The 18,200-nt window shown below is 43.3% G+C and overlaps 1 protein-coding gene across 5 annotated transcripts in view; it reads left to right on the plus strand.

The window, feature by feature from the left end:
* TMEM184B (transmembrane protein 184B) overlaps nt 1–18,200 on the plus strand; it is a 393,946-nt gene that overhangs the window by 37,352 nt on the left and 338,394 nt on the right. For all 5 annotated transcript variants that reach the window (XM_085601314.1, XM_085601316.1, XM_085601312.1 and 2 more), the window contains exon 2: nt 2,806–3,048. In XM_085601314.1, the coding sequence (XP_085457440.1) occupies nt 2,818–3,048 (231 nt within the window). In that variant the 5' untranslated portion in view covers nt 2,806–2,817. The remainder of the gene's footprint in view (nt 1–2,805; nt 3,049–18,200) is intronic.

Genomic DNA, 18,200 nt, shown 5'->3' on the forward strand with positions numbered 1-18,200 from the left:
TGGGAGAGAACTATCATTGTTTTAGCAGAGCTGCTATACTTCTGAATGATGTGTGCTATTATGTTGGCTGTATTCCTGTTTTGGACTCCTGACTAAATAGGCTCTCTTATGTATAAATGTATGCTCTGCTTTTTTTAGATGCTGTATGGATGTATATCTCCCTCTGCTAAATGGGTGGGTGTACCTTTAACCTGGCTACCTTCTCTGCATGTATAGTAGCAATATGATTGGACATAACCCTACATCAACCACCTTCAGTGCATACATACACACCTTCATGGTTTGTCTGTCCCTGCAGTGAACACCTCTAGATAAAGTGGTTTTCTGTGGCTGTCTGTCCGTGCACACTGGTTCTCTTTTGGAGTGGGTACTGTATCGTTGGTTTTGTTTTTACTGAACAGACCAGAGAGCTTTATTTTGGCGTTACATGGCAGCACTCGGAAATTAAGATGCTCTTCCTCTAGACTGGATAAATATTCAAGACTGGTTAGGTCTGGCGTAGAGACCACCTTGGAAGTCTGGTTAGCCTCATGTTTTTTAAAAAAACATAAAGTGCATGCATATATACATCCATAGATGCGTTTAGGGTTAACCCTCTTCGTCGATTTTTCAGTTCAGCTGTCATTCACATTCTGTTGCTGCCCAGGGCAGCATTTAGCAGGGGCAGTGGGCCAGACCACTTCAGACATAGACTGACTTTCTTGCCTTAGAGTGACTCAGTTGTGCTTGTGTGTACAGTCTTATAAAATGTGTTTCACCAGACCTTGTTGGCCAATACTTTAGTTAGCTAGTGCTTTTTGTTAACTTTCCATTGGCTCTCTTTATTTTAGTCATTACGTTTTCCGGTGATGTGCATTAAAAATGCCACCGGTTCATGAAAATGTTCTAAGTACCCTAACAGCTTTTTTGTTAAATTAGAAAATATGTGCAACACTTATTCTATAAAAAGCTTTTTAAAAATGTATTGCTATTTATATAGCCTGACAGTTTCTTTTGGACTGAATTATTGCGAACATGCTTACTGTTTAATACTAACCTAAGAAGATAATTCATCAACAACTTCCAGGTCGTTTTGAAAAGGGTGTCTCACTCTGATCTTAGCCTGTCTCCTTTTGACCATATTTGAACAGGTCTCTAATTGCTGCATTAGTCTACCATAAGCAGAGTGTCCAGCATTATACTTGTCTGTTTTGTTACCTAATTCATCCTCCAATTTATCCTTACCCATATGCTTAAAAAAAAAAATATATATATATACCAGTGCATGCAAGATCTTCAAAACCCTCTCCCCTTATCTAACTCCATGTTCAGAGCTCACTCCTATTCTGTGATCGACATCTTCAATTGGAACATTGTCTGTCAGGGATATTTTTCTATGCTACTTCTTACCTTGGTTTTTTGCATACTCCTTTAAATATGTCTGTTACAGTCCTTCGAAACTTCTTTAGGTGGACTGGTATCGGGGTTTACTTCCACAGTTGAAATGTCCCTTGGCTCATAGCCACCTCACTCAAATACTTCCAGTTTAACCTTCTACTAATGCAACACAGTTCTAAATGATCTAGTCCCATATAAGCTTCGTTATTGTGCAACTACCTTCTTCCTTGTCTGAACCTTATACTGTTTTCAACCCCTTTAGAAATGGCTCCCCTCTCCCCATTTAAAACATTCCATACCCAGCAAAGCTTCCTTACCACTCCCTCTTACTAAGTCTACCTTGCTGTTCACAATGGGTCTTTCCACAAGTGGCAGATGTTGAATATAAAATTCATGTAAGGCCCAATGTGTCTCTCTGACAAGGACCATCATGCTTTTCCATCAACCTCCAGTCTGATCCCCAACCTTTATTGAGCACTATCTCTAAACCCCCATGTCATCTTTCTGTTAGGGTGAATTTCTCGTCTTAGTTGCATCTTTCGAACACACCCATCATAGACCTTTGTAACCCCCATCCTGAGCACTTTGTAATGTAAAACCTGCAATCCCTATTTCTTTTGTGAAGTAGTGACCCCTCTCCGATATAAGCTACCTGGTATTAACTAGAAAGGATTACTTAGCGTCTTTTGATTGCAAGTCTTTGTTCTAATATTCATGACTGTTACCACCCTGTGATGCTCCCTTATGTGCGGTCTAACTTTAAAAGTGCAAAATCTTTCTGTGTATTACGTGTATGATAGACATGCTTAACAAAACACATAAGTACAGCTACATTGTGCTCCGGGGAGTGATGCAAGTTGACACGTCAGGTCTCATGGGTAGCAATGCCACGTCAGTGCCCAGTGGTTCTCCTGTGCGCACACTGTTGCTCATTATTGAAGAGCGGATAATCCATCGAGGGATCTGCGGTGCGCTGGTTGGAGATGGAGCAGGTCTCTTTCTCTCTTCCTCATTTCCTGTGTTTTCATTTTGTGCATTCTCTGTGTGAGAGATGAGATTTTGCTGTGTTTTTAGAGTTGCTTTGTTTGCAATGCAGTGCGGTGCTGCTGTGGGAGAGCTGTCTCTTTGAGGATGCTGGCGTACATACTGGTCAATTGATACAGTGCAAAAGGGAACTCGAAGAGCTTTATAGCTACAGAATTTACTTGGGTTGACTCTTGGGGAAGCAGTAGATCTACCTTTTGTTAACTGACTGCGATGTTGCACTCCTCAGCCTTAGGTATGTCCAAGAAAGGATGGATGCTATGTTATCAGCAGGTAGAACTTGAAGTAGAGAAAGTTAATTCCCTCTTAATGGCATAGTGGGACCTATTAATGATATCCAGCATTGTGTTTAGCTTATATCAACACTCTGTCTTCTCTTCTTAGATCATTGGGCCGATGCCTGACCTCCTTGCTATCGGCACCCTGGGGGACTCCAGCAACGGTGCTGCAATGTCCACTGGGATGATGGCTCCTGACGAAGGGGCACCAACTGCTGCTGGCCCCGATTTTGTCCCTGTGCCCCTTGGACCCCTGGCTTTGGAGCAGCCTATGTTTCTAATGAGCACCACCACACAGGCTGTTTCTGGATTCTTCGTATGGACAGCGCTTCTTATCACTTGCCACCAGGTATGTTGTGCATCTTGAATAGTGTGTTTCATGACTGGTTACCTATGCATAGTCCGCTGTTTGCCCCCCTCTCCCTTAATTAAATTAGTCTTTAGCAAGAGTTGGATTTTCTTTACTTCATGAATGATTCCCATACAACTGAACATTGCAAACATTTGTAATCCATTTCAGTCAGGATTATCATCCTTGTACCATTATGAAATCTGTTGGTCCTCTTTAAGCCACATGCTCAGAAAAGTTGTCACAGATTCCCACTGAACTGTGTGAAAATGGTGGCAGGGTTCACCTCCATCACACCCTTTTTACTCATTTCAGGAAAGGTGAATTCAATTCATAAGAGGTGAATATTGTCTTATAGTATATTTATATAACCCTTCATACCTGGGGTGAAGTGCTTTGCTTGCATAAAGTTCAGTACACCGTAGGGGGTACTTGGTTATTCAAGTACTTAGTGACAGTGTGGTAAGCATTTTGGGAACATGCTTGATTGACCAAAGTTGTGCTTCTATCCTCGCATTCGTCACTGCACCTAAACGTGTAGTGGGCTCTAAAGTAGTGTGATTTATGCTTGTGTTTGTTTGAAAGGGTGTGATTTATGACTGGCCTTTGTATGAAATGTTGTGTAATGCTTGATGACACGTGTAATACATTCGCCTAGTCCCTACGATCGTATCACTATATTTGTGTCTAGAGTGGACTGAAGCAGAGTGAGAGGTAGATGATTATGGAGTCTTTGCTTTACCAACTGGAAAGTGAATAGGTACATTTTCTTGCGAGGCTTTCAGCAGAAAATAAGTTGTCAAAAGGGATGATAAATCCTCTGCACAGGAATGACAGAAGAGCAAACAGTAGGAATGCTCAGGTTCTAGCCAGCCAGGTACCAGAGGTCAGGGATGGGTGTGCTGCTCCTCTGCAAAGGAAACCTAGATCAACCGTAAGAAAGTAACCAATAAGAAAATTACATATTTAGGAAGCTAGATGTAATGCTCCGGTCCTGTGAATCACATTCCGCTCATTATCACAACAGCAGTGCAAGTGAGATTTGAGTAAATGCTGCTTATGGTGCATACAGAACTGACATGAGTATTCAATTCAGTTTGATCTTTATAAGCTTGATAAACCATAAAAGAACAATCAAGAAATCATAAATGCATACTTAAAAGCATAATATATGTCAGGTTAAAAACTCATTTAACTGTTGCAAAATTTCATAAGCTAAAAAAGAAAGTAATTAAGAACAATTCTCATCAAGGCTCTACATTTGTTAAGCATTTTCTTTCACGTAATACATGTATAATGTATGTAGCAACAACAATACATAATAGGGCATCTTTGAATCTGGACAAATAATCAAAGGCTTTCCTATTGTCAAACAGCTTCTCCCTTATAAATAATAGTTTTAAATATAGTTTCCTATATACAGGTTAAAATTAGCAAAACAAAAGTGCCAAGTGCATTGTCGACGGGTGATTTCTTATCACACAGACAGCTTGAATAGTCTGTGTGAACACCCAGCACCCCATCTCCAGCAATGTAACAAGGTAGCAAACAATTCCTAGGCAAAAACGTTTTAAACTGTACTCATGGTATGTGTTGGGGTCAGTGAGTCAATATGATTGTATCTCCGTTGGCTAGTAAATGGACATGTAGCTCACAATACTAGCTTTATTGTAATCTCTCAAGTTTAATTTGTGAGCTCTCGCGCAGTTAATCTGCTCCTTTGAATCCCATTTTGAGAACCGAGCAATGTTCTCAGGAGTCTTCCGAAAGTCACAATCTATATCATATATTCCCCTTAGCATATCTCTAATATGTGCAAGCCATGGTATTTTAAACACATGAGCCAGGGTTAAAAAAATCTCCGGATTGCTTTAGTAAACTGAGTTATAGCTTTGGTCCAAGATGAGTGCCACAATAGCAGAGGTTTAACTTGTGCTGTGCCCATTAAATGTGGGAGTCCTAACTCTGCGAATTATTGTCAGAGATAGATTGTGAAACACCTACAAGTCGCCTCAGAAATGTATTCTTTTGTCTTTGCAACAATTGGTTGCTTCCAAAGGCCCATACACTTGAGCCGTATAACGCTGCAGTGACGGATTTTGTACTGAAAAGTATCAGCCTTTCTTTAATGTGTTTAACACCCAATTTTGTAGCAAAGCTGAAAATCCCCTCAGTAGTTCTCATCTTATTATTGCTACTAGTTCTTTTTTGGGCACTGCATTTGTCATAAAAAAATTGCAGGCATAAATAGCTAATACTCTTGGTGTTGGTTATCCTGCCCCCATTAATATAAAAAAGGATGCGTCTTAAACCTCCCCTTACCACAGCTCAATGTAAACGTTTTAAAAAAAAAGTTTATCTTCAGATCTTGCGCCTCCATAAATTTTGTGAAAGCGTTAATGAGGCCCCACGCACATAGTGGAATTTGAGAAAATAAAACTACATCATCCACATATAAAAGTATCTGTACAGGCGCTGACCAACTCTTGGAACATCGATACTAAGGTTTAGAAGTTTTTCTTCAACATTGTTAACACATAGAAAGAAAAGGAAAGGCGCAAGCACACATCTCTGCCTCCTCCTTCTTATCTTTAGTGGGTAAGTTAATTCTCCTGATGGTCCAAATTTTACCCAAGCAGTTAGATTATTACAGATGTTAGGTAGAAAGGAGATTGTATCCTTTGGTGCACCCAGTTTATCCATACAATTCCACAATTTGTTACAGTTCACTAGAAGGAAAAACGATGCTCAGATCCATAAAACACATATGTAAACTGCCTCCTATGCCCTAGTGTACTTCACTAGGATATTCAGGTTGAGACACTGCTCCACGTTTCCAACCCTCTCCTGTACCCATACTGTACGATTGTTAGGATTGTGTTATCGTCTGCCCACGGTTCCAGGTTTTCTAGAATAATCCTTTCCAATAATTTAGCTGATGAATCGAGCAATGATATTGGTCGATAACACTTTGGGGGGCACTTTTCAAGCCCTTCTTAAAAATCGGAACATATATTGATTCTGACTAGGAAACGGTATTTTGCTAGTACCTATCTCAGTTAAGACCACTGTTGGCAAGGGCGCCCTTAAAGATGGTAGATATTTATATGTATCTGGAGTGGTGCAGTCAGAGCCAGGAGCCTTTGCCTTGGGACTGGTTCAGTGCTCTTGTTAACTCCAAGCCAAAAGCAATGGGAACTGTAAAGGCGGAAAAAGATACCACAGGTTTTACATCAGGCCTTCCCATAGGATTAAATATTGATGTAAAATGGTCAACCTATACATCAGCCGCGATAGAACAATCTATTTTGGGCTAGGTTATCCCTGAGCAAAGCGGCATTTATGGTTTTCCAGGAGAGGCTCTTGTCCCTTGTCTCTGTTATCTGGATCAAATTTGCCCACGCCTCCTCTTGTAACTCTTTTTCCTTTCAGATACAGCCTTTTTGTACCTGTGTATGCAAGCTTGGATATGTGACGGGTACCGCAACATACCCGCTCTCTTTAATTACCATCTTTCATCATTGTTGGGGAGAGGTGTGGTGCAGCAGCCAGAGCGGCTGACTCCGGAGTGCGGGGCTCACGGTTCGATCCCCAACGCAGGCGGCAGTTCAGCACCATTTGACTCTGGTCAATAGCTCACTTAATCTCACCCCCAGTGCCTGAGACCCTTAAAGGTGATTAATTCATGCTTTACAAATACCGGATGTATTTATTTATTGTAAGGCACAGTTCAGTTGTTGGCTCTAGGTACCTCGGGTTCTTGGAGAACCTACAAACCCCATAGATCCCCAACCAGAAGGGTTTTGCAGTCATAATAGTATATTGCTTTTGTAAATCTGCCTTTGTGACAAGAAGTTACAAAAAATTGTCGCTAATGGCTGTTTTTTTCATAATAATTTTCAATGTTTTTTTATTTCAACAATTAGTTTCTTCAAGAAAACCTTGATGGAGCTGCACAAACGACAACCCCTTGCTGAACTTTGAGTTTTGTCTACTTTTGAGGAATGTATAACTTTCCCAGATCACCCATGGGTTTCACCCCGGTTTTCTTCACAAACTAAATTGGAAGTTGGTTGAAAGCACAAACATTAGAAAAAAATGGACTACCTCTTTTGAAAAATGCCAAAACTGTGGTATAAAAATAGTTTTTTTGATTCAGCTCTGCATGTTCCTGATAGCCGGGAGCAAATTTGGCGTGAAAACTTTATGTGGAAAAAAAAAAATTATGGAGGCCTTAGCGTAAACTTCCCAAATAGCCAAAATAAGGGCTTAGCATTCTAGGGGGAATAGGTCTAGCAGCAAAAGGATTAAGCAGTACATCAGTGTTTTTAGAACCACCATGAGCAATGACATTATTGGGTGTGGTTCACCAGGTTGGTGTGTATCTGAGGCTGTATGAAGATTGAGTTGCTTACCTCCTTGCGCGCTCTTCTTGCAGTGTGCACTAGTCCAAAATTATTATTGTGTTAAAGGTCACTAGGGAGGTCGATATTTCATTTTGAATATCAAATGAGATTTCACGTCCTTGAAATATAGTGGTGGTGGTTTGTTGCTTGAGATCATGCTGTGGTTGGCGATGAAAAACAGGCTAGTTGGGAGTGGAGATGAGCATACCAACTTATGGCATCAAGTGGAGCCCAGTAGGCACCCAAAAGGTACAGCAGATCAACATTTAAACACCAAGAGAAATTGGCAGATAAAGCAGTTGAAAATGCAGCACTAGGTCCCGCTTTCCTACACCTTTGCAAGAACAGTAGACAATTGACCGTGTAAACAAGCATCCCTCTTCACTTAATCGTTCACCATCCTCAATGCCAGAGCAGTCATCTTGCCCAGGGACTCTGCCGTCATAAAAGCCTGAGAAACTATTAGAACAAGTGCATTTGCCAAACCAAACAGGTTCCCACCCTTCCTTCCCCTTACAGCTCTCCGACCAGAGAGACCACAAGCCTCATACCCACTTTGCTCATAAGGCAAAAGCAATTGCCAGGGCAGCATCCATAGCAAACAGCTATCCCTTCTTACTTAACCCGTCATTGATTTGACAGGCTAGAGAAGTCTCTAGAGCATCTTATTGAACAGTCAACTACACCTCTCCTTCCACATTGTTGACTGATCCAGATAAAGCAATTGCCAGAGCCATGACATTGCAATATTTGAGAAAACAGTTCCTGCTTTTGAACATTCTTCGCTTTACAGACTCGAAGAATCCATGAAACCACCCAATCCTCAAGCACCTTGCTTACTCTAGCCCCACCTACACCCATATTGAGTATCGGGGTACCTGTGGTTTACCCAAAAAAAGTTACGTCTTCATCAGACCACACAGTAATGGAGTATGATTCTTCACTCGTACTTTCCTCTGACTTTCCCAACATCTTTGCTGCTGATCTACCAGTTTCCCTCACACAGCAATGCTTTTTCAGATCCTCTTATGTTTTCTATTTCACAAATGTATGCCTCTTAAGTGACCTCCGCCTTTGGTTCGACAATCCTGTTTTCTAACCTTAAAGCACTTGACCTCCACCAACTTGTCACTGGACAGATTCACTCTGCCGGGCATTCGCTTGATGCAGTTGTAGCCCCAAAAAGAATACATTCAGTTGCTGAAAACAAACCAGCCACCTAATGTGATCATCACTTAATGAACTTCTACCTCAGTCTTTCCTTTGCTGCCATTTCCCCACTAGCTTTCTGCAAATATATGTACCAGACCATGGAAGTACCTACACCTAGACAAATGAGTAGGGCTACTTGATAAAGGGCCACTAGATTCTCTGAAAATTCGGTCAGTTCCACCAATTGGAGTCAAAGGTTTAGACAGTAGTGACCCTCATAGTATCAGAAAACCAACAAGATTATCAGAAGGGTAGCTGTCTTATTCGGAAGTAAAATTGCAAAAACATAACTAAAATCATTAAAAGGCTGTGTTGAAAAACACTTGACATTAAAGTGAAAAATCGACTCCAGAGAGTACATAATATATAAAGTAACAGCCAAGAATGTCAGGCTCTTCTACTGCTCTTGGAGTTTTGACTAAAGAAGCCTTTTAAGTCATGTCTAAATTCTGTGACTTGAATTGCAACTCGTACTGCAAGCTGTCCGGAGCTCTGGAATTCACTAGGGGATAACTTACTGGGAATGGCTAACATCGGCTGGCTCACTTCCAATTAAACAATTGTTGACAACTTTATTCATAAAAAAATCCTAGTGCCCAATCTATTCCACTAGAACTTGCTATATTCAGCGCGCTTTACGTAGAAAGAAACTACTGAACTAATGTCGGGCATTATTACCAGTTCACCAATGAGCCTTGTCCCTCAAACCTATTCAAAAACGTCCTCCTAGCATTGCCTGGTGCCATACCAGCTAGTGCGATTAAGTCTTAACTCTTTTCCCAGGAGTTCTCCAGCAAACTAAAAACCTGCACTTTAAACCATTGCTTAAAACGCTAGGACTTGATCCGCCAGACTCAGAAAATTACAGGCCGTTAATAAACTGACCATTTATATAGACCCTTATTGAAAAAGCAACTTTCTTTCACAATTTTGGTTTCCTGAACACAACCCTCTCCTTTCTGACAGACTGGCTTCTGTCCCAAAACCTACACTGAATATCAGTAGCCAAGAAGGCTCTTTTCTTTTCTGCACAACACGATTTGCCAACTTGGAAGTTGTACATCAAAGCTAAACGATCTCCCATTTAGCAAATGACACAAAGATCTGAGAGGCAACAAAAACAACTTATTGTAAGTTAACGGCAACATTTCCAAACATAATCAGATGAAGCAAGAGATTGTCTTCGTAAATTAGATCCTTTATTTCATATTCTTTGGAGAATTGTGAATACAGCCAACATTTTTCGCCCGTATCTGGGCTTCTTCAGGGCATCCAAGAAGACAAACTCCTCAGTCTCATTGTTGTTCCCAGTGTGATATCTTTTTGAAGACCCAAAGGCTATATAGCTAGATTTCCTTCCGCTGCCCAATCGAAACCTACGTTGCCTCGTCGCCGGAACCGGACGCGGTTTAAACCTGATGATAGCTTTTTATCACTTGTGTGTGCGCGTAGAACACTAGTCGCACAGCTCTTTACTGAAGACTTTCAGCATCCACAATTTTGGAATTCTTGTGTGCGGATGGAAATCTAACTATATAGCTTCTGGGTCTTTAAAAAGATATCGCACTGGGAACAACCATGAGACCGAGGAGTTTGTCTTCTTGGATGCCCTGAAGAAGCCCAGATACTGGTGAAACGCGTTGGCTGTATTCACAATTGTCCAAAGAATATGAAATAAAGGATCTAATTTACAAAAACAATCTCTCGTTTCATCTGTTTGTTTGTCAATGATGCCATTAACTTACAACAAGTTGGTTTTGTTGCCTCTCAGATCTTTGTGTGATTTGCTGAATTATTTGTGGTTCTAACTGGTGGCAAACCATTTCTTTAGGCGGGTAACTGTGAATTTGAGAAATTCTGTGTCATTTCCAGCAATACGTGATTGTGCAACAAACGAGCCCCCTAACCACCATTATTTGTTTTGATCTCCCATTTACTTTTTGAAGTTTAGTTGTCCTCTCTCCGAAAGCTCGTCAGCTTTTTCAAGAATGCTTGCTGCAACTACGCTGAGGACGCCCAGTATAGAATGAAGAACAAATTATCAAACTGGTGCAAGCGATGACTTGAGCCAATGCTTACAGGGTGCAAACACTTGAATGATACAGAACATCAATTCCGCAACAATCCACAGCCTAATTTGTGGTTTGCTGCAAAATAATTGTCAGCACTATCTGCCCACTGTCTGACTGTCCCAAACATGTCTACATAAGTAAAGTATACAGACTTGATCAAGGGTCTCAATGCAACCTCGGGGTAACCAAGGGAACGAAAGTTATTTTTTTATTTTAAACTTTTTTTTTTTAAACATGGGAAATCTATAAAGGATCAACCCTCCCCTTGGACTCTTTCACACATTCCTATCATCGTGAACTCTATTCTTGTCACGCCTGGACGGTGGCTTTGGGCTTGAGAAAACCATGGTTAAGGACGCCTTTGTAATGCCTACCTGCTCCTGCAGGTTCCTTACTTACAATATTGCACAGGAAGTGAGACAGTTCATATATGGTGCAAAAGAACGATTTATTCCCTTTTTTCTGCACTCCCACAGACCTGGGATCTAGAGCTGTTGATACATTTTTACCAGTTTATTAGACATTTTTGTTATTTTTTTTCTTTACTGTTCAAGCTTTATTTCCTCCCAAATCAACAATCCCAAATCCCAATAGTTAGTAATTGATGGAAACCAACAACCCTATCTGGAGCATCTGTGTGTTTAGACTGATCTCATAAACGTAAGTCATATGGCAAAACACAAAGTGGTTCCGCACTCAACAGTAAAGTCTGTGGGATTTAAATGAAAAACAGTCTTTGTATATCCATCGAGAAATTTCCAAGGCAATGTAGTTTCTTTTTTTCAAATAAGTTCTTTATTGTTTTTTCTTTCACATAGAGACAAATCAGGCAGATAAAATCCAGTAGCCTCTTAAGTCATATTACCTCTGTGTCCTCATGAATCCAGTTCTCTAGAGAAAGGCAAAGCTGATGTTAACTTCCATCAAAGGTTGCTCAAAATCATCTTAATGAAGGAGGACGGGTACTCTGTATCGGTCCTAAAGCCCTTCCGGAGCTGCTCTCCTTCTGAACATCATAAGAAATGGAAAAGGCATCATAGTAGGTCTCAATCTGGCCATGGGAAGAAGAGAAAAAAGTCTACATCAAAATCAACCTTTTCCTCTGAACAGACCCTGGGGCTGAAATTAATAAAGTTCCTATTGGTAAGTTATATTGTTAGAGATGTTCTAGCCTTTAATGATGCTGGGTTAATGATTTTCTCCAAAAGCACCTCTTAAATGCCTCCCTCGTTATAGTAGTTCTAGCAACTTTGGTCGACTATATTATGATGCAGATAGCCTCGGCTACTCTTGTGCAGCCTATTCCTTAGTCAAAGCTGTCCCTAGTACCGCTTCATTTAATTCCAATTCCGGCATCACATTTGACACTGTTGCCTTCATTTTCACATAATTCCTCATGCTGATCACACAGAAAATCATGGAAATTGCTAAAATAAAGGACCACTCTTATTAAGAGTTACTGAATTTCCAGAAGTTCCTCCAGTGACTAGCAAGGTAGTGATTAGGAGAATGGCCTATCTCTCTGGTTCTGACTTGGATGCCGTTTAGATGATCCAAAAGGTTTGTCACATATATGGTGATTAAAGTACAGCAGATAGCCTCTTGCCTTTGTTGGATATGGACTGTATTCAGCTCCAGAGATTGATCTGTTGATTTCAGAAGCTCCCCTCCAGCAGAACATGTACAATTTTCTGCAGGGTTTATTTTTTTTTGTTAACAAAGAAACTTCAGTGGTATTGCATATAACCATTCATCTTGTAGAGACTAAAACGTCATTGTTTACTAAAATGTTGGCAGGTAAACAAAGTTGAGGGGATACTGCTATTTTTAGGTCTCGTCTAGCGCAGCGCGCATGCTTTTGTTCTGGGAAAGGGCTCTTGGAATCACTTCAGACATCCAAGAGCCTTATCCATGTGGGTCGGCCTCCTCCCACACATTCCATTGGCCTTTGCGTGCGGCTTTCAAAAATTGAAAGCCCGCAATTGGCCAAAGGCGGGATCATGTCACACCTTCTCTCTAAATGTTGACTCCCATGGCCTAGGGTTCACGGGAGCGAGCAGCAGCGTGGCCGGGTGCCAGCTGCATACTTAACATTCCTTTCAGTGTGCGCACACCACACGTGGTCTTGTTTGCTTCTGGTATTTACTGTTGTTTTACCTCTGATTCTGGCTGGTGTGTTTTTATTCCTACACTTGAAGCTGTTTTGCTTGTGGTATTTGCGGTTGTGTTACTTGTGATGCAGGTAGTTGTGCCACCTGCCGTGCACGCCACTGCTCTGCTGGTGGTTATTTTACACGCCATGCTGGTGTTTTACTGCATTTTGTAACAGTTGTATTATCCCTGGTGATATAGTCTACCATTATTTTTTTTCTGAGTTAAACCTCCTTTTCCCAAAATTACGGTGTTTCCTTCAGGTGTATTCAATAGATTGCACAGCGTGGAGGCCTTGTTGCACCTCTGGGCATCCCGTCCTTTCCGTAGCGGTCCACCTCCCCCGCCGGGCTCCAGCCCTCGCCTCTGCATTTCCTCACGTTGCTTTCACCGGATGTGCACAAAGAGCCCTGATGAGCACGCAAACAGCAGCAGTGTGTACCCGAACACATCGCACACCCGCTCCCCGCGGAGCACCCCGAAGACGGTCAGACGGGTCTGGGAACCGGGTTGTTCACACCGAACAATGGCCGGCGAGTTTCCTTCCAGAGTCCAAGTTGAGGGGTGGGGGTCCAGACTGGGAGAACTGGGGGGCTGCGCCGAGTGAAGGAGCTTTGAGGGTTCTAAATGCTACACGTGCCTATCATCACACATGGCCGTGATGGGATCGCCCGGATCTGAGCACAAGGAGAATGTGCCACCAGAGCCCGAGCAGGAAGAATGAAACAAGTGTATGTTCTGAAAACAATAAACACATTTCTGAGCAGAAGAATAAAGAGGGAGGGCAGACCCTTGTCCCCGGGTCTCAGAGACCCAACCAGCCTCGAAGGTGGGAAGTGCCCCCCCCCCCCCCCCCCCCCCCCTCCACCCTCCAGAGCTCCGCAAAGCCGTTTTCCCTCAAATTGCACCAATTTTGCCAAATCTTCTTTGTGTGCAAGAATTGTTCCACAAAGCAGTTTCTGCCATAAAATTCTTCTGGAAAACATTTTTTGCAACGCTTGTTACTGTCAAAACTTTGCGATCATTAAAATACTTTGCAAGATTAGTGGAAAGAGGGTTCTCGAGGCTTCGAGGATACATTTTAATTTCCGCCTCCCCGTGCTATAAACATTAAAAACACTGCGAACCTCTCACCCTTCCTGCAAGCCCCCATGTCCGGGGGCGGTGAGAGCTTCGGGACCCCCCTGCCATGGGAGCTTTATTTATAACACCGGCAGCGACAGTCACCGTGACTACCATCAGTCCAGCTGTGCCACTGACGGGGCATGTGTGGCTACCGTCAGGCCAGCTGTGCCACTGAAAGAGCCTGCGAGGCTACCGTCAGCTCAGCTGTGCCACTGAAAGGGCCTGTGTGGCTATGGTCAGCTCAGCCCAGCGGTGCCATTGAAATGGCATGCGTGGCTATGGTCAGCTCAGAAGTGCCACTAAAAGGTTCAGCCTGGCTACAGTCAGCTCAGCTGTGCCACTGAAAGGGCCTGCGTGGCTACGGTCCGGCCAGCTGTGCCACTCAAAGGGCATGCGTGGCTATGGTCAGCTCAGCCCAGCGGTGCCACTGAAAGGGCATGCGCGGCTATGGTCAGCTCAGATGTGCCACTGAAAGGGCCTGTGTGGCTATGGTCAGCTCAGATGTGCCACTGAAAGGGCCTGCGTGGCTATGGTCAGCTCAGATGTGCCACTGAAAGGGCATGGGTGGCTATGGTCAGCTCAGATGTGCCACTGAAAGGGCCTGTGTGGGTATGGTCAGCTCAGATGTGCCACTGACGGGGCCTGTGTGCCTCTGGTCAGCTCAGATGTGCCACTGAAAGGGCACGCATGGCTATGGTCAGCTCAGATTTGCCACGAAAAGAAAGGGCCTGCGTGGCTACCGTCAGCCCAGTGGTGCCACTGAAAGGGCATGGCATCTGTTCTTTAATAACTCTGGCGCCATGCAGCATGGCACTTTACAATAAGAGTTAATTCACTCTATCTTTGGCATAGAAAAATTCATGCCACCCGTCAAGCAGGGGCCAAAAAAGGCGCATCAAAAGTGAAGTTACCCATTTTAACTCCCATCAGGTTCTCTCTCTAAATAGAGAAAATGAACAGAACTGCACCAAACATGGCACAAAACTAGAACGTTACTCCAGGAAGTGCCTGTGTGTGGTTTGGTTTAAATCCTTTCAGTAGTTGTTGAGAAATTAGCGTTTAACTATTACCTTGGTCTCAGAATAAAGAGGTTATACTGCAAAAATGTACTGGCAGCTTGATTTAACCATGATTGTAGTGTTATAGGGGAAAGTCACTTGCACTTAAAATGGTGTAATTTTGATTTGCCTATAATTGTAGCAGTGTTGGGTAAAGCCACATGCAGTTAGAAAGGTGGGTTCGATCTGCCTGTAATTGTAGTGGTGTTGGGTGAAGCCGCTTGCATTTTCCCTGTGCTGGGGTTTCAGGTTTCATGCGGATCCCAAGAATGGAGGCGCACTTCTATAGCAGGTAAAAATCTTTTGATTTGCTAATATCCGTGTAAAAGTTTTACAAATCTCCACAAAACTTGGCAGACACTTACCATGTTGAGATGATTCTATATTTCAAATTTAATGTAAATCCGTGAAGTGGGGAAAATGTTTACCGGATGGTTAACCAAGCAATGTTTCCTGTTTTATCCCCTAACCAAATCTTCTTTGGTAGATGCTGAAAAAAGTAAGCTTGGTTTGGTGTAAACCTGTTCAGTGGTTTTCGAGAAACTAGCACTACAAAAATGTGTTGGTGGGCTCAGAAGGGTTGAATGTGAGGGATATCTGGACCTTTAGACTATGGCCAGTCCAGCATCGGTTTGAAGACTGTCTGCAGACGTACATTTACAAAAATAATAACCCTCATTGGACAAGAGTTTTTTGCTCTTTTTTCATTCATTTTGGATCCGCAATGCCAAACTTGGGTCAACTAACGACAAAACTGGGTCCGTAAACCCTTAAACATATTAAAAAGCTAATGGAGCCAAACCCTAGTGTGCGCAGCCAAAGATTTGTGCACTGGGACTTGGCCGCCCATGGATGATTGGACACGGAGCCTGGCCAGCCTACTTGGTGAATGTGTGCTGTACATGGTGTCCAGCCCCACAAGTGCCCCCAAACCCCTACTCCGCACAACCACTTTACCTGAGCCAGATAGACTTCACCTCTTTGTTAGATTCTGTTGCAATCTGAGATCCCTGCTCTGGGCTTAACTAGCAAACAGCCAGTGCTGAATTTGAGCCGGTGGTTTCTGGTGCTCAGCACCGGCCCTTAATCATCAACACCAGCGCTTTTCATGAGCACCAGTTAAAGATTCGTCCATTTATGCGAGGCACAGGCAGATTATGTGATTTGGCCAAAATCACAGGATGTTGAGCCGACGCCGAGACCCGAACTTGGTTCCCCTGCTCCAAAGTTGGAAGCTCTGGCCATTATGCCACATCGCATTCCCACTTCATGTTTCTGTATTACGCAGCGCTAACAAGAGAAATGGGCTGGTGCAAACTGCCTCCTGATGAGAGCCCCAACACTTTTTTTTCTTTTTTACAAATTAACCACTGCAAACAGCCTGTCAAACACTGCAGATTCATTCAGTTATTAGCAAATGATCACCTTTGACCCCTGACCCGATCTACCTGTGTCCATCCTTGATGTATAAGTGTGGTGTCAATTTAGCTTAGGTAACGTAAACATGATACAGGCCTTGCAATTTTTTGCAGATCTGTGATAAGCCACTCTACCCTATACCACTGCACTATATGCCACTAAACTCTGCCACTCCACTATACAGTGCACCACTTCACTCTTCCCCACTTCACTCTTCCCCACTTCACTCTTCCCCACTTCACTCTTCCCCACTTCACTCTTCCCCACTTCACTCTTCCCCACTTCACTCTTCCCCACTTCACTCTTCCCCACTTCACTCTTCCCCACTTCACTCTTCCCCACTTCACTCTTCCCCACTTCACTCTTCCCCACTTCACTCTTCCCCACTTCACTCTTCCCCACTGCACGCTTCCCCACTGCACGCTTCCCCACTGCACGCTTCCCCACTGCACGCTTCCCCACTGAACGCTTCCCCACTGAACGCTTCCCCACTGTACTCTACTATACTGCACTTTATGCCCCTGTATTCTACAACGCAGCAGTGTACGCTGCTGAATTCTATGCCACTGCCCTCCACGCCACAGTTGCTATGCCACTGTTCTCTGCAATACTCTGCCAATGCAGTCTACACCAGTCCACTCTACTGCCCACGCCGCAGCACGCGACTCCACTCTATGCCACTCCACTCTACAACACTTTCCTCCACTCGTCGCCATTCCTCTCTTGCGACACTCCACGCCACTCTCCGCTACGCCACTAAATTTTAGCCGTGCTGAAAAGCTGCCACTCTGGTGTTCGTCACAGCTAAAACACATTGGCAAAGCCAATAGCTCTTGCATAGGCGAGATATATTGGCTTTGCCAATGCTTGTTTAATGAGGCATTAGTAGACTAGGTGGGCTAAGTTTGTATCAGACTTCATTCTGCACCACCAGTAGGTAGTCACACAGCAAAGAACGATAGATTGGGTGCTACAGACTGTTCTCTTTCTACACGTTACCAGAGAAGTTGGTGATCCAAGCTTTGGCAGTGGTTGAGGGAGTACTGTTCAATCTGTCCTGCCGGACAGAGTTTATAGTATTTTGTCCAGATGGGAAAGAAGAATGCTTGTCTTCTGGTGCATTATTTTCACACTTTCTGTTACTCGCAACTTTCCTCATCTTTTCCTCCTTTTTCAGCTCCTCTCCTGACTTAATGACTTGAGCAGCAGTTTGTAACATGAATCATTTTCTGGATTCACATGGTGTGCATTATTTTGCCGTCTAGTAGCTGGGTCTGGATTTCTTTGTTAGTCCTCACTTTCCTTCCCTCTCTCTCTTTTTTTAGGTCTCACGTGCGTTGCAGCGCAAAGCGCTGCTCCGCGAGAGATTTTGTAGGAGAGGATTTTCTGAAAAGGGCTTTAAGCCCCGCCCCTCATTTCCATTGGCTGGTGTCACCGTTTATGGTAACCGGTGGCCTGCCATTGGAATTGAGCTTTCTGGGGTGCCTCCTTTTGGCTTTTTGTTCCGGCCCACCCGGACTGGATCGCCTGCTTCATGGCTGTCGTGAAGCAGTTTCTTATCACAAGGAGGCGTGTTCTGTAAACAAGCTATGCGATCCAGTGCGGATGGGCAAGACAAAAAAGGAGACATGGCGCAGCGTGTTTATTTTTGCATCTCGCTTTCACTTTAAAGTGAAAGCGCTATGCAAAAATAAACCGCGGCTGCCTGG

The sequence above is a fragment of the Triturus cristatus genome, chromosome 4_2 (assembly GCF_964204655.1).
Source record: "Triturus cristatus chromosome 4_2, aTriCri1.1, whole genome shotgun sequence".
NCBI classification, from domain to species: domain Eukaryota; kingdom Metazoa; phylum Chordata; class Amphibia; order Caudata; family Salamandridae; genus Triturus; species Triturus cristatus.